The sequence below is a fragment of the Astatotilapia calliptera genome, chromosome 2 (assembly GCF_900246225.1).
Source record: "Astatotilapia calliptera chromosome 2, fAstCal1.2, whole genome shotgun sequence".
Lineage (NCBI taxonomy): Eukaryota > Metazoa > Chordata > Actinopteri > Cichliformes > Cichlidae > Astatotilapia > Astatotilapia calliptera.
The window spans coordinates 34616879-34633623 of NC_039303.1; the positions used below are offsets into that span (position 1 = coordinate 34616879).

Genomic DNA, 16745 nt, shown 5'->3' on the forward strand with positions numbered 1-16745 from the left:
AAGATGCCTATGCCATTTTGCAGGGATTGAATTAGTTTTCCAGAGATCATATTATATTTCATTTACCTAATATTTTCTTCAGTATGCCAGAAATCTCAGCTACAACTCACAAACAAATTTCTCTTTTCATGTGGACAAAGCTGTTCTGCAAACATCTGTCATAATTTGCCCTTTGGGGAATGCATAATGCATGATTTTTAAAGCGTGTCTTCTTCTTATAACTTTCATCCAAACTGTAACAAATATCCCATCCAGCTTTCATGCTCAGCAGGAGGAAAAGTGGCTTAAGACAAACAACCATCAGAGCCAGTCTGTACAGTGAGCCTGTTTGATTGTTGCTCATATGAGGGTTTTTTGTTTTTTTTTGCTGTGTCAGACACAGCTTTGAGTTTAGGCCATCAGGAGTCATCTTATGAGAAAATTCACATAAACAAAAAAAGGTGCGAAAGTCAGTCCCTTCTGACAATAATAACTTAATGCCAGCCTGAGTTAAGCAGCATTTTATAATAAACCAATCTATGTGCAATGGACAGAATAAAATGACCAAGACTTCTCTTGCAGAGCTGTTGCACACAGTACTTTTCTAGGTAGTATGTAGGATATGTGCTAATATGAAGGAATTACTTTGACAGGGACTGGCTGAAGTTATATAACAAGGCGGGGGGGGGGGGGGGGGGGGGCAGCTCGTGATTCATATTTAAGGTATTTTTAGTTAACTTTAATGGAATGAAATGCACTAGTCAGGCTGAGCTCCAATTCTTTATTTTAAGTATATCATTTACAGAAATATTGTGAGTCTCAAAATTGACAGTATTTTCAACCGCAGTAGGAATTATTTTCATATCTTTAGAGAAGAAGAAACAAACCCGTGATTAGAATTTAAGACTTCCAACTGTGAATTACAAATGGTAAAATTGAGTTTCAATGAGAAAATACTCTTCTGATTTGGTTGTGTTCTGCAGTACAAGCAGGCTGCCGACGTCTGAGGCAGCGAGCACCATCATTCCCAGCTAAACAACTTCAGTGTAATAACAGAACTGAAAGGATGATATTCAGCTTATTTTACTTTGAGAAGATTTCATGCGTACTTCTGCAAAAGTCTACTGAGATGAAAAATGAAAAAGGATTTATAGGTTGTTTTTTTAACTGAAGGAGTCACTGGGTAACACTGCATCAACATCAGACCTGGATATGTAAGACGAATTAAAAAAGTACAGCAAGTCCAAAATTCGCCTTATCAGTGCCTTTTTTAGTTTAAACTCTGTAAATTTGACCAAATTAAACATGCTTGAAATTCATCATTAACCTCTCCTACCTACAATATAAAAACAAATTAGAAAGAAAAACAACAAAGATTCTTCAATGAAAAACAGCATTCTCAAATCAACCTAAAACATAACAGAGATTCTTAGTAGAGTAAAACATTGAACACAGTGTAGGACTGAAATAAATAGGGAAACAGGGATGGATAAACGTGACAATGAGCTGAGCTCATCAGTTTCCAAAGGTACGATTGTCCACGGTTATGTAGAGGATGGATGGGTCAGGAGTTCTCAGTTTCACAGTAAGAGTGTAGAGGAGTAGGTGAGAGTCATCAGTCAGCAGCTGGATGGGACAGAGGATGTGTGTGTGTGTAGTATTATTACTAGGAGTGAATGTTTCCTTCAAAATTTGAATGACTACAATCCATAGACCAAGAGGAAAGACCTTAAGACTGCTTGACCTTGTTCTTTTCCTGATCGTTGATGTGCTGTTCCTCTCTGCTGTCCTCTCTTTCTGGCCGGTCATCACTCTGGCGAGCAATGAGCAATCGGCAGGTGAGCAGAATACCAAAGACTAGAGCGTGGGCGTACCGTTTCAGGGGGTCTCCTACTAGCTGGTGAAAGAAGAGCACAGCCAGCATGACAAGCAGCAGCAAGAAGTTGGCTACGTCCTTTGGCCGGCCTGGTACAAGGGTGAGAACCACCCCACAGCCCACCTCCAGAGAGCCAATGATCTTACGTAGCAGGACTGAGCTGATCCCGATCTTCTTCAGGCCCGGCAATGCTTTGGCATAACTCTTGTATGCCCTTTTCTAGAAAGAAAAAAGAAATCTTCATGAATACCTATAGTGTGTAACTTTGGCCTACAGGCTGCTATGAATGTCCTTTAGTGAGGCCATGTAAGGACCAGGTGGAGTCACCACACTCAGGTCAGCAGGTACAACATCTAGATGACAGTTTATCATCACTGTGGCTGCACAATGACTCTCCAGCCTATTGCTCACTATTGCTCACTGCTCAAGAAAACCTTCAAACTCATCCAATTATGATATTCAGTGAGCTTGGGAATGCAGTAATTAAACCAACAGGCATGCCATCGATGATCTTCCACAGGATAGTTCAACATCAGCACCCGCAGGTGCATCTCACAGAAATTGCTCGAATGCGCCACCATTGCTCTCCAACTGCTAAGTTGCTTCTCTATCTATCTTATCTATCCATCCATCCATGGGAGCTACAAGACATTTTAGGTTATAAAGGCCAATCTCTCACTTCCAAAACTGTTAATTATCCCGCATGCTTCTTTGTATCTTTAAGCTGAATTACAGCATGTTTTAAGAAGAAAGAAAAAGGAAGTGCTTTCATTCATTCATTATTCATCCATATTCAGCTAAGGATAGGCCCGTTTTAAACTATTTTATGTATGCTATCTGTTTACAGGGATGACTGCTAAAATAATTTGAGTCTTATCCTAAAACACGGTGGCTTAGCATGCGTGCTAAAAGTATTGTTGCAGGCAATAATAGCAGGTCATTTGTATAACCGTACAGGACTCTCCACTGGGAAAACAAGCAACAGACAGGCCTATTAAAAGAGCAACCCAGCATCTAAAACACTCATTTTCCCGTCCTTTTACTATTTAGGTCAGCTTCCCTACACATTGAGTCTGTAGTCACCGCAGAACAATGGCCTTTACCCCCCCCCCCCCAAAGATGCGGACACTTCACGGGTAAGACTCAACGCTACTCACCATTTCGTCGTATGCATCTTTGCTTAGTCTCGGGGTGAGCTTAATGGTCCCCATAAACACGAAAAATAAACCCAGAGCAAAAGAAAGAGCCACAATGGTTATTGTCCTTGGTGAAGCCATTTTTCAGTACCGTGCATGCGGCCGGGCGCTTCCCGCTGAGCTGAATGAAAGTCGGAACGTTTCCCAGTGAAGATGCGCGAGGGGGATGGGCTTCTGGATCTACCATAAAAATGGCGACCGGGGTCCCTGCCTGCTCCGCATCCAGCAGCAGCAGGAAGGGAGCTGCTGGATGCGGAGCAGGCAGAAGACCCACTTCTCATCTTAGTTTAAGAATAAGATTAAAGGGAAGGGACACGCATCCTACGTGAAACACTCATAGTGCTGAATTATGGCATTAGCTCACAGCCAAGATAAAAGCTCTGGGTTCAAGTTGCTTAACAACAACTTTATATATGAGTTTTGTGCCTCTCTGCGATTTTAACGAAAAGAGGTAACATATAAAACCCACTTCTGTGCTATATGCTGAGATAAATGTTTGCATGCATTATCATGGGCATGAATGACATGGTAATTTTGTGCTTTCAATTATTTCCAGAGTGTGAATGGTTATGCAGCATGCGCCTTTAATGATTTTAAAAAACAACAAATGGGTGCACAGATTTGAAGTGGCTCAAATGTAAATCTGCATCACCACTGATATTTGCTTGAATGTCCCTTAATAAGTTGCACCTCAACTAGATGCTTGTGGGAGCCATCAACTAGCCTCTGACATAGTTCTGGTTGGATATTTGACCACTCCTCTTGGGAGAATTTGAAGTTTATTTAAATTGGTGGGTTTCCTGGCATGGGCCCAGCTTATAAGTGCAGTCCACAAATTCAGTAGGGTTTAACAGGGTTCAGGTTGAGAAGCTTAAAGTTGGCCTGCTTTATCCATTCCAAATCCATCCTCCAAATTTCAGTCGAGCTTGAAGATGTAGCAGGGGCTTCTTTCATGGTTGGCACCCTCTCAGCCCATGGTGAAGAAAACCTTGCTTCACTGTCAATAGTGACACTGGTGTTCCAGCAATTTCCATTTCATAACAGGCTTGAGCCTTGCTGGTCGCTGGGTTGCTCCTGAATATCCTGACAAATTTTCTCTCATATCTGGGTGCCAGATATTCTTCCTGACCTTGGTGAAGGTCACATCTAAAGGACTTATACAATTGTACATCTTTTTGGTGACTGCTGAGGTCTTTGTAGTCCAGGACAGACCAGCATAAGCCCTCACAGTCACCACTGATGTAGACAGGGAGCTGGTCTGCACTGACATCTTCCCGATGTCAAAGATGATTTGCTTTGTTTTCCTGGTGTTCAGTGTCAGGTTGTTTGCTGAAATCCAAACTAACAATTTCAGGATCTTATCTCTTTTGGTAGACTTGTCACTATCTGAGATGTGTCCACAAACTGTGTTATCATTTGGTAATGTGCTGATGGTGTTACTGGTATAGGCTGGACTGCAGTCATGGGTGTAAAGAGTAAAAACGGGGATCACTGGTCACACAACGGACAAAAAGGAGAGCAGTTGTAGAGTTTCATAGGGAGTAGTAGGAACTAAGGCAGCAGGGTTGAATGAGTCTGTGCGAGAAGGTGCTCTGCTCCCTTCTGTAGTATGGAACGAGATGAGATGAGTCCATGATGGAGAGCAGTTTGTCGAGTGACCTCCTGTCGCTCACTGACTGAAATGTCTCCGGATTCTGGGCAATAATGAATCCACCCTTGTGTATTAGTTTGTTGACGCCACTGGCATCTCTGATACTGCCCCCACCCCCCCCCCCCACCACCAGACAAAAGGAAAATAAATTCCACTATGAAAATGTGGTATCATTGCAATCTGATGATTGGTTTAACATCAGCTTTCAGTGAGTGAACCATTGACAGGCTGTCAGTGAAAGCTGCACTCAGCGATCCGCAAACTGCGAGCAGCTGTGGAAGCGCGACAGTCCTGCCTCCTGTGGAGGACATGGCTGCTAATGCAAATTCATGTTTTCACACATCATATTTGCACATGTTAAAGAAATTAGACATGAAATGTTGACACAGCTCTTTCACTTATTAAGTGGATTTTGCAGCCATTTCCTCCTGCGTTAATTGGCAATTTTCTTTTGTCTGCACAGCTTTAGAAATAGGATTTTTGTAGATTTTAAAGATTGAGTTACAATTAAATGAAAAATAAAGCATATGTTGCTAATGTCGCCAGACTTTGGCATTTGATGATCAGAGCACCGGGTGGTATTTTAGGATCCTAAAAAGAAAAGCTTCCCTAAATATCCCTTTTATATAGTCACTAGTTTCTCTTACAAATTGAGCAGGTTTTTATAAAAGACAAAAGAAATATCTGTTTAATGTAAAATGTGAGTCTATAATGTATTTAATTTACCATTCAACCACTCCTTAAGCGAACACCCATATTTCTATGAGAGCTGTTCAGCTTATTTCATCATATTTGATTGGATTTATTATACTTTTCTCCTTGCAGTAATAATGCTGTGACATATTTTAGGACAGCACTTTCACCAGTTTAATATGAAAAGGTCCAAAATTTATCAGTAAGAAATGAAGAAACCACAAGCTTCATCATAACTGATGATCAGGACCACCGAACAAATCACAATTATCTACATCTTTTGTTCCTTTAGTAGGTTTTGCTGAAAGCTATTGAAGTGCAGCTGATATGGATGAAACTCACAAATCATTCTGCCAAAGCCAGAAACTGCAGAGCTAAGTCTCAAATCTGTCGAGCAATCTGGTAAACAGTTTCTCCAGATGGAAGAAAGGTGGAAAAATGCATGACTAATTATCAAACGACACCTAAAAGTACAGATTCAGCACCTTATACTACATTTAAGCCGTTCAACCACCTTATCTTCACACCAGTTAACATCACGTGAATGTTTCTGGACTGTGGGAGAAAACAGAGGAGGATTGTGCAGCCGCTGCCCAGCACGAGCCAGTTTCCTGAAATTATGCAAATGTATTAACAAATGTTTATTATATAATATATACTAGTGTATTATGCAAGTGATCCACTCAACAATATGCAGAACGTTCCCCAGTACACTGTTTATTATGGGAAAATGTTTAAACAATAATTACAAAAAACAAAACAGACAAACAGTTTAAAAATCCAGTTTTCTTTTCATTCAAAACTGCAAAAATGTATATAAACAAAATCCTCTTAGATGTATTGGCCGTGTACACAAGTTTATATTTAACACATTTTATTTTTACAATGTGATATTATTTTATCAAAGCACAACTCTTCAGACCTGCCCTTCACTACACTTCGGAGTCTGCAAATTCCCTCCAAAGGTTCAGGAATCAGGTTGAAAGTCTACAATATGGAAAGAGATACAGAAATAGTAGTGTGTGTGTGAAGGGATGCAATGTGTTGTGTACGTCTGCTGTGGACCCACATCCTCACACTCAGGTGGCAGGACACACGCACGATTCACTCTCACTGTCCCTGATCCTGACGCTCTTTCAGAGCTAGTATTGCTTTCCGGTAAAGATCTGTCAGGAGACAGGTTGAACTTATAATATTAAAACTGCGATTTCATGCTGTCAGAGTCCAAAGTGTGGTTAGTGTGTTTTATTGTTGGGTGGAAGAAGTGGATGAGGCTCACCAAAGGTTGCAGAAAGGTCCACGGGCTGCGAATAAGCTGCTGGCATCTCCTCTGTGTTGATCTTGTTTTTTCTTTTCACTTTCACAACTCTCTTCTTCTTCTTCTTTTCTCCTTTAACTAGACAGAAGACAAAAAAGTAGATTTGAGATTCTTAAACAGCTAACCACTAAAACTGAGTGTAATCCAATCACTGCTTTTGGGAACCTTTCAGTGGTTTCTCGTCATTCTCTGGTGATTCTGGCACATCCAGCGTCTCTTCTTTCACCTTTGTTTTGCGTTTAAGTTTGTCCTTTTTTGGAGGGATCAGAGCACTGCTGGCTTTGTCTCTGTGACCAGAGTTATCTTGCTCTCCTTCATTGGCGTCACCGTCCTCTTCCTCTTCGTTCGGCGGTCCCTCATCTTTTTCACCTTCCTTCACCTTAACTGTCTTCTTCTTCTTCTTTGTCTTTAGCTTCTTTTTCAGCGAAGTGTCCTGGAAATAGATTTAATTTAAAGCAAAGTGCAGTTTATACACCTGCCACATCACCAAAATGAAAATTCAAAAGAAGAGAATGGGAGAATTTGTTCTCCAAAGCTGAGGTGGGCATTTTTCTGTATTTCTGAAAATGCAGACTATTAAACGAATTGTGCATCCCGACATTTAGACTTATCATCAATAGAATTGGCAGATTAATCATTAATCGTAGCCCTATTGAAATGAATTTAAAACAGAACATTTAATGCAACAGATAAAATCATAGTAGAGCAAACACATGAAGACAGACAGCATCTACATGTGCGGTTTAATACAACCCAATACAACAGATATGCCACAGAAACAAATTTAGGATTTAGGAGTTTTTGCTTATACAAGTTTTAGTGTGTTTCTTTGAGAATCACCATCATTATTTGCGATGGTACCATCATTATTCTATGAAGAATTTATGGCCTAGCTGCTGATCGCATTACATTTTATAAGGTTTTATAAAGAATGCAAGACATTTTTCTGACCTTTTGCAGCATATTCCGAATGGGTTGCAGCTTTCCTTCGCTCTTGGGTTTTTTCTCCTTGTCTTTGGGCCGATGAACCTTGCGCAGATCTGACTTGCTGGATCTTATTCTGAGGTAATAACAAATTCATGTTAAAACATTAATGCCTTTATCTGCAATATTTGAGCTCTGAAGGCCTTTCTTACCGTTCGACCTTGGTTTTTCTTTGCACTTTCTCTGCTTTTCCATTCCTCTCCCTCTCTCTTGGCTCCAGAGGCCTTTTGCTGTCCTGAGCTACACGAGCACACAGCTCTGGATAATCCAGACAAACAGCTCGCAGCAACCAGCGAAGACCTCGCAGAGTCTTTCTGTCTGACCAGCGCCGCAGGTCCATTAAGGCTGAACAAGGCTCCTGAGTGGAAACAGAAAGAAAGCTCAGTTTCTTTGCACATCTAAGGAGTCCCCCTTTAATGCAGCGCTGTCTATATTTTATTAAATAAGATTTAAGCCTGATTAGATCATTTTGAAATATTACTTACAATATGGCACAGAGAGCGGCTCTGGTTGACCAACTTCTCTAAAGACAATATCTCAATCAATTCACTACCCAGCAAAGCATTCATTTTATCCTGTTTGTTGGCCAATCTGAAAGCAAAAGAGAAGTGTCACAATTAATATTTTGTTCTGTATTTTTACATGTGAGCCACCAGGGGGCATTGTTTGCACATGATTTGAGATCTGATGTAAAATTCAGACATATAAAACAGAGTGTAATTACACTAGTAGAGGTTTTCCTGCTACCCTCGGCTGCTTCAACAGGTCCGAAAGAACCTCCCTGACTTCCTTTATCCTCTGCCTGTCACCAGAGTCCACAACAAAGATGATGCCATGAGCCTCTCCATAGAGCTCCCTCCAGGTGCCACGGGACTCTGCTGATCCTCCAACATCCAAGAGTGTGACCAGGTAATTCTCCACCCTCAGCTCATGTCTAATGCAGCCATGTGTGGATCCTGATTCGACAACATTGGCGACTGAAGGGGGGAAACACAGGTGGTTACTTGTTGTATTTCTGAAATAAACACTTGAGGTTGAACCCTTGGTAAAGCCACATGCATACCTCTTAGCATGCCTCTGATGGAGGATGTTTTTCCCGCTTTGTCAAGACCAACCACAAGAATGGTCACTTTCCTGCAGACGAATGCATATTGATATTAGCTTAAGATGACTTCTGTGGATTTTAGGAACAATCAATGAGCTGATGCTACAAGAATGTCTAAAAATAATCTCCTCGAGTGATTGAGAGAGGAAGCGTTTTATTTTTAGTAAGTTCAGCAGGAAGATTGCGAAAGTGTAATATCTGTACCTGATTGGCTCCTGTATTTTGGAGACCCAGTTGCAGCAGTTGCTCATCAGGTTGAACATGTTTACTTGAGGTGAGCAAGGTGTGCACAGTGGCCACCATCTTTTCTGGAACTGGTACCTGCAGACAGATGGTAAATCTCAGTGTGACTCACACACACATACGCAGATAAGGCTGGAAGGTTGAGTCACTTGGGAACGAGGCCAGATCCATCGCAAAGATGCTTTGTGTCTGTCTCCTGTGGACTTAGGAGACGTTTACAGATGGTCACTCGCGACAGTGCATTCACTGCCCAGGGTTATCCAGGGCACGGCTTCCGGGCCAGTAGAAGCCCTCATTGGAATTTTATATGGCCCTTCATGAGAAGGAAAGAATACACTACTTTAAACAGTTCATGTCTATGCATGATAGTTGCAAAAAGCAAGACTGCAGGCACATTTGTCTTTAACATAAACTCTTCTGTCCACTGAAGCAGATAAAATTTCCTAAATTTGATGTGAAGACATATAACAGCCCCCTCATTAACAGGTAAACAACCGTAAACCAAGTCATAATTGAAAACATGAAACACCATGCTCTCTACTCCAACTAAAATGTCCATTATGATGCAACTTATCCATGTCGTCCTCTCATTTAGCCTCCTGGGCATCACAGTTCTGAGAATCCCACCACTAACACCAGTTAGTCCACCATAATAGCTAATCTAATTTTGAAAGCTTTTTTTTTCTTTTCCTTCTGGAACCGATGATCTATCAGAACTACATCAAGTGAGCTTCCCTCCCTCCAAGACATCTACAGGAAGCGCTGCCTGAGGAAAGCGGGGAGGATCATCAAGGACTCCAGTCACCCCAGCCATAAACTGTTCAGACTGCTTCCATCAGGAAGGAGGTTCTGCAGCATCCGGTCCCGTACCAGCAGACTGAGAGACAGCTTCTTCCATCAGGCCATCAGACTGCTGAACACGTCATAGACACCTCAGCTTCACTACTGGAACTTCAACATTATGCACTCCACACTGTATATAAATGCCACTTGTTTTGCACATATTCAACTCTGTATATTTTATTATTATTATTATTATTTTATTTTATTTTTTTATTATTATTTTTTTTTTACTATTTAATTTGTAAAAATGTGTATACACACACACACACACACACACACACGTAGGAAAATATTTAGTATACACATCCAGAAATGCATACACTATTATATATTGTACATATATTTATTAGTTTCAGGTTGGCCATTCTTGTATTTTGCTCGTTTGTGTTGTTGTGTTTGCACATCTCTGTTGCTTGTGGGGCTCGCACACAAGAATTTCACTCGCATGTGCTGTGCCAGTGTGCCTGCACATGTGATGTGACAATAAAAGTGATTTGATTTGATTTGATTTGATTTCTCAACAGCCACACTCTTCACAAATACTTTCTTAATTGCTAACATATCTAACATATGGGCTCAAGCCTCTCCAAGTACCCCTGAGATAGGCCATTACAAGCAAGTATTGCATGATGTTTCTCAGTAACTTCTCTTGATATTGTCTTTATGCCACTGAATGTGTGTTTGCCTCATAGAAGCTCTCTAACATGTCATTGGATGCATGAGCAGTCATCCAGTCATCCTGAAACTTCCCAATAAACACACAGCAGGTGCATCTGAGGTAGGGCATGTGCTAAAAACACACACACAAGCAGATCTTCCTTTGTCAAGTGCATCTGTTCAGGTCCTGTAATCTGCTAAAGCCAGTTTAGAATGGCCTGCTTTTACAGTGTTGTTAACAAGCTGCCCCATGTTTGTACTGGCTGTAGAAGAGGCCGCCCCTGTTTCTGCTATGGTGTAAAGAGGACTGGTTTTCATATCTCATTGTTTTAGACATTTAAACCAGATTAGTTAGTCATGAGTAGTTTTGAAACACAAGGGAATCACCAATCCAGGGTACTAAATGTGCATGTTGCATGTATTAATTTCAATGACTTCAGTACATTTTAGGCATCACACCCATGTAGCGCACAAAACATAACATTAAATTGTTTATAAAATACAAAACATCAGTTAAGTTTTATCATTTTAAGAGGCATAAATAAAGAAGAAACTGGACTACTAACAATGGAAAATAAGAAACAGTTTTATCTAATTTGATAAAAAATCCCAAATAATCAGAACAAAAGATTTAAAAAAACAACTTTTTATGAAAACTTTTAATCTACCATAAAAGAACGGTTAATCAATTTGGATTCCCCACTAAAACAAAGCAGCAGTTATGACTGATATTTTTTCTACATGGGAAAAACTGCCCTGAAAAAAATCATTTTTCATACAAACACCAACAGTGTCACATGCCTGGTAAAATGCAGTGACTCTATAACTCACAGAAAAGCATTTTAAATTCAGCAGGAGCTATTAGCTGACACCACTACATATAAAAGTTGCAAATTTGAAAGATTTAGCCTTCTGCTCAATGAATACTCACAGAAGTATGTCTATGTCCATGCATTTGTTTGGGTGCTCGTCTTCACTGACATCTTGTACCCATCGGCTACAGAACTAATCAGGCTCACACTAAGCCTTTGGTCACCCCATGTGGGAGGTGCAATCTGGAAAATGTTGTATTGGCTTTTCAACCAATCCCAGAGCTCTCTGAACCAACTTCTAATCCCATTGGATGGCGTGGTCCTTCTGGAACTCGACCAAATGAAGGCGCTTATATCCACCCCCGGAAAACTAAATTTGTCGAGTGGTGTGATCTGTGGCGTGCTGTGATCTCCTTTTCTTGGTCAAGACAGAAAGTGGTAGCAGAGATGGATTTAGGCTGCACAATCTCAGTCTCTCAGTGAGATAATGACACTATGAGGGCCGTTTAGTGTCACACTGAATTTACAATTAAAACAGAAAGATTACAGCCACCTAATATTGTGTTGTGCCTCCTTGTGGCTTGAGAGCAGATCAGACCCATCAGTGCTTGGACAGAGGATGCCTGGGGGTGTCCTAGTGGGATAGGCAGCTATTGGGGGTGCAAGTGCACTAGGAGAGGGTGCTTTATAGGCAGCAATGTTTTTATTGCTTGGGTCTTGTAAAAATAACATCCTTGGGAACCCTACTGAAGGTTTATCAGGAAAACATAAAATGCCATTTGGATGTTTTCTCCTTTTTTGGCTCTCCTTTGATATCTTTTAGCTTTTATGACAAGAACTTACCTGAAAAAAATTCTCTTTAATGTGAAAGTAAAAACAGATTTATACAATTAAATAAAAATATATCATGTAAAATAAGTTACTGCATAAATATTTCCCCTCTTTTAAAGTGACCGATCTAATTCAAAAGCGGTCCAGCCAGATGGTTGCAGCAACTGCACAATTTGTGAAATGGATATCACCTAAGTGCAGTGAATGTGTCTCAAGTGATTTTAGTACAAAGGCACCCATGTCTGGAAGGTCCAGTCACTGGTTAATCAATATTTCTGGCTACAGTTACACCATGAACATAAAAGAAGACCTAAAGCAACTCAAAGAAAAAGTTATTGAAAAGTATAATTCAAGGAATGGGTACAAAAAAAATCCAAGTCACTGAACATTCCCTGGAGCTCAGGTAATGGAAATGTAAAGCGGCACATGTGTAAGTCAGCCTAGAGCAGGTCATCCTCCTAAAACTGAGTGACTGTGCAAGAAGAAGAGTGGTGAGGGAGGCCACCAAGACAGGACACCTATGACCAGTCAGAAGTGCCTAGAAAATTATTTGCTAGTGCTTAAAAAAAAAGGTAGAAAAATCTCTTCGTTGCAAAGAAAGACCCAAATCTCGCATTCATCCAAGGGCATGTGGGAGACTCCGCTGTTGACTGGAAGAAGGTTGTTTAGCCTTCAGACTAGATGCTATGTTTTGGTGCACATCAAGCCATGCACACCATCTCCACTGTGAAACAGGGCGGTGGCAGCAGCAGGCATTCAAAGGCTTGTAAAAGTAGAGGGAAATCCTGGAGGACCGTCTGATTGAGTCTCCGAGGGAACTAAGAATCATTAGCTTTTATTCAGCAAAAGCTACACAGCTATGCAGAAATGGTTTAAAAACAACAAGATGAATGTTTTCAATCAAATCAAAAAGAGTTGTTCACACCTGATCCCCATGCAAAAATAGAGCAAAACTGGCGTTCACACGTGTGAGGTTAATGCTTCTATTGTGGAAAAATATGGCTATACTTGAAAGGGGTGAATATTTCTGCAGCCAGTTACTTTACATGATAAATGTTATTTTAAGTGAAATTAATGTAGAAGTCTTTCTTTTTACTTTGACATTAAAGAGGGATTTTTTCTACTTTTTAAAGCCAAATTATAGTGACCATGATTCTATTTATAAAAGGAATACATGGGAAAATATTCTAGGGAATTAAAGGGGAACTGTAGATGAGGCTGGATAATGAAAAAAAATGCAACAATTATTAGCGGATGTATGCTCCTTTATGCATATCTGTGTGCATAATATTGTGCATATGATTTTGTTTTTCATTTTCTTTCTTTTATTTTTAGGGTGACTTTTTACCATGTCGGCTGGGATATTACTTGTGACTTTTGAGATCTTTTTGTCTTAATTTATTCCATTTCTCAAAGAGCACAACAACAGCAAACAGATAAAGATAAAAAATGTATTGAGTGTGAATAATTAGGAGGAAATAAATAACGTGTTATTTTATTTATGTTTTTTTTTTCTTTTTAAAAAAAAGCAAAGTCAAGTTTGTTTACATATTTATTTATGTAACAGCCATTCATTCTAACATTAGGAAAGCATCATCTGAATATATTACATAATGGTATTAATACCCTAATTAAGCCGCCCGATACAGTTTGTGTGTAACATCATCCGCTAGATGGCGTCATAGACACCGGATCTATTATTGTTGCCTGTGACTGCTGTGCACCATACAATCTAAATCCAGAGTTTTTCCTGGCTCAGCATTGGCTCAGAATCCACACAAGCACAATCACTCCGAGTATATTAAAGGCTGTTAGTCTGTGTTGTCTTGTTTTAATCAAATCGATATATTTTCTTGCTGTTTCTGACCATTTGTAAACAAAAGTGTGAATGAGTAAATGACAACCAAATTTTGTTCTTTGTCTTTAGTAGATAAAACTCTTTGGCGGAATTAGTTATGAAAAATTCCTCAGTGCAGGTAAAACCCTTCAATACTATAAATTAATCTCAAAACAAGTCACCTTAAAGATTCCCCCAAAGCCCGATGCTCAGCGAAAAACCCACACATAGTTAAGGGTGAGTGAAAGAGGTGGGGTTTCTGCAGCCATGATTTAATTTGTGAGCAAATAAATATGTAATGGCTTCTTTCAGAGACTGGGATCAGTGGCTTCTGTGAGAGCTTTATCTCATTATGTCATTAAACCGACTTCCAATCAGCCACTGCCTCCCTCTGCTGAGTAAACTCATCCAAAGCTCTGACCACAGCCCTGCGTCAGCTGACACACACATACACACACGCACACACAGTGATAAACAGCAGCAGTTCAGCACCACACCCCTATCTCCTCCTGTTGTCCACACTGCTATCATGTTTCAAAGACCCCCAACTTCCAATATTGCTACTGCTTCTCAGCTTACATTAGGCTGCTTTTCACATTCTGGTTTGAAAAACTGTCGAGCGAACTGTTAGATATTTTGGAAAGTAATCAGTGTATTAATGAATGTATGCTTGGGATTGCATTGCTCTTTCTTATGTACACATTTGGACAGACCCAGGGTGACTGTTAAAAAACTGTAAACAGACAACCAGCGGCGCACCCTTTTCCTGACCTGACTGACCAATAACACGGTAATGTAATGTTAGGTCCCTTTCGCAATGCCAGGCATGATTAGTTACAGGGCAGCTGATTAGACGAGAAGAGGTCACGTTTGGGTGAGCTGTGTTGAAAAACTGGAAAAACTTCCTCTGGTTTTTTGTTTGTTTTTTTTTGTAGAGAAGAGGAAATTATGGCACAATGCTATAACCACAATGGTGTAAACTGAGCTTCTTTTCTTTTCTAGTTCAGCAAAATAAAAAAGGAGGGTGGGGGCTTATTTAAAAGCTTTTGGTCCACCAGCTTTTTAATCTAATTGATCAGAAAAGGTGAAAATCCCAGAAAAAGGCTCAGATACTAACTGAAATGAACCCCCACACTGAAACCTAAATGTGTGGTTGAGTGGAGGTGTCAGGCAGTTCACTCCAGCTTGTGGCTTTCTCATGCTCCTTGAACAGTGATAACCCTTGTTTGCGTGAATAGATGAGCAAACAACCAAATGGTTCCCACTTGTACTGCAGAGCGCATTGACTAATGAGTGCCCTTCTAACTAACAGTTACATAGGGGGGAAATATCTCTGTGAGACTGAGTGCAGTTTTAGGAGTTCCCTGCAGCTGTTTGTGTGCCTGCTCCACTCTCAGGCCTGAAGGTTACTACAATAGAACCAAGCCCGGCCTGCATGTGGCAACTAAAAATGGAAGTGAAAATGATCTCTGTGCTCTCGCCCTCACAGTGTTTTTCCATTTGTATACTCTATGCAATAAAAGTGTAGTGCTGTTTCTCACTGTTTTACCTCTGTGTGTGAGAGAGGAGAGGTTAGTCTGAGAATAAAACACAACAATTGTTAGGGTTTGTATAACATTTTCTAACAGATTATTAGTACTTACTGAAGATGAACACTGATGCACTCCTCCTTCAGTTGTAGTAGCTCTAGTGCCAGTGGGAGTTTTCCTATGCAGCCAGCCACATGTTTGCCCACTGAAATTAAACCTTAAACACTTTTTAAAACTTCTATCTCCTTTGTTTTGCTATATTTTAAACAAAGGCTGACTATCATTAAAAGTTTCTTATCTCTGATATCTACTAATTAGGTACATACTCGTTTGATTAATCGTGAACCATACTGTATTTCATTGACAGAGTAAACTGCACTTTAACAATTACAAATAATCTTTATAATATTCCCATATTGTGTGTGTGTAGCCTATATTTTTTAACAGTGTTGGGAAGGTTACTTTTAAAATGTATTCCACTACAGATTACAGATTACATGCCCCAAAATGTATTTTGTAACGTATTCCATTACGTTACTCAATGAGAGTAATGTATTCTGAATACTTTGGATTACATACTATATTTTCATGCTTTTTACAACTACATGAATGTACTATTGCTGTGTGATTTATTACTATTACTGAAGGTCCGCGGCTCCGAACCGTAGTAAAGGACTTCTGGCTAATACTCGGTTCGAGTTGGGCTAGTAGCCGAAAACTAGCTTTACTTTGTTGTCTGGGTCAACTTTTCTAGCCAGAGACAGAGAGAGGCGTTGAAAGGCTGCTCCAACGGAACTTATTGTTTCAGAGGAAAACACGAACACAGCGTACAGTCGAGTCTTAATAGCTTACTTACAACTGGGCTCGTCAGGCTCTCTTCTTGGCTGCAGTGGTTATTATTATATTTACATGCTTCCAGCTCCCGTTTCTGCTCGATGACAGCTCATACTTTTCCACTCTCCTTCTTCTTCGTCCTCGCACTCACAGACACATAACGTGTCGCAGTCCATTCTCCCTGCAACACGGACTACACTGCCCACGAGGCTACATTCTTTAGGGCTATGCCTGTAGCATTCTGCCTATTAGCTTAGCACAACAACAACAACAACAACAACAACAACAAAAAGGCCTCTCTCACCCAGGAAACACACAGTCGCAGAGAGAGCGTCACCCTGTAACCACGGCAACCAT

At 40.3% G+C, this 16745-nt stretch overlaps 2 protein-coding genes across 3 annotated transcripts; both read right to left on the bottom strand.

Moving 5' to 3' along the window:
• Nucleotides 1-713: 713 nt before the first annotated feature.
• Nucleotides 714-3314, bottom strand: tmem35 (transmembrane protein 35). The gene is made up of 2 exons (XM_026180582.1): nt 3013-3314; nt 714-2074 (listed from the first exon to the last, which is right to left on the bottom strand). The coding sequence occupies exons 1-2, from the start codon at nt 3130-3132 to the stop codon at nt 1709-1711; spliced, it is 486 nt and encodes a 161-aa protein (XP_026036367.1). The 5' UTR covers nt 3133-3314; the 3' UTR covers nt 714-1708.
• Nucleotides 3315-6091: 2777 nt separating this feature from the next.
• arl13a (ADP-ribosylation factor-like 13A) lies at nt 6092-15952 on the bottom strand. Of its 2 annotated transcripts, none has more exons than XM_026145568.1 (10): nt 15669-15952; nt 9007-9123; nt 8761-8831; nt 8422-8674; nt 8183-8288; nt 7850-8055; nt 7665-7773; nt 6879-7146; nt 6675-6791; nt 6092-6561 (listed from the first exon to the last, which is right to left on the bottom strand). In XM_026145568.1, the coding sequence occupies exons 2-10, from the start codon at nt 9063-9065 to the stop codon at nt 6506-6508; spliced, it is 1245 nt and encodes a 414-aa protein (XP_026001353.1). In that variant the 5' UTR covers nt 9066-9123; nt 15669-15952; the 3' UTR covers nt 6092-6505. The 2 variants fall into 2 exon arrangements, with proteins under 2 accessions (XP_026001353.1, XP_026001344.1); XM_026145559.1 differs by lacking the exon at nt 15669-15952 and adding an exon at nt 11477-11634.
• Between the last annotated feature and the right edge of the window lie 793 nt (nt 15953-16745).

What these genes read in the sequence shown, in the direction of transcription:
- tmem35 (XM_026180582.1), bottom strand. Translation starts at nt 3,132, where the DNA reads ATGGCTTCACCAAGGACAATAACCATTGTGGCTCTTTCTTTTGCTCTG. An exon ending in AAGATGCATACGACGAAATG is followed by an intron (nt 2,075 to 3,012) that starts GTGAGTAGCGTT and finishes TTTTCTTTCTAG; the next exon opens with AAAAGGGCATACAAGAGTTA.
- arl13a (XM_026145559.1), bottom strand. Translation starts at nt 11,496, where the DNA reads ATGGACATAGACATACTTCT. An exon ending in CATCAGAGGCATGCTAAGAG is followed by an intron (nt 8,675 to 8,760) that starts GTATGCATGTGG and finishes TCCCCCCTTCAG; the next exon opens with TCGCCAATGTTGTCGAATCA. An exon ending in GGACCTTTCTGCAACCTTTG is followed by an intron (nt 6,562 to 6,674) that starts GTGAGCCTCATC and finishes GTCTCCTGACAG; the next exon opens with ATCTTTACCGGAAAGCAATA.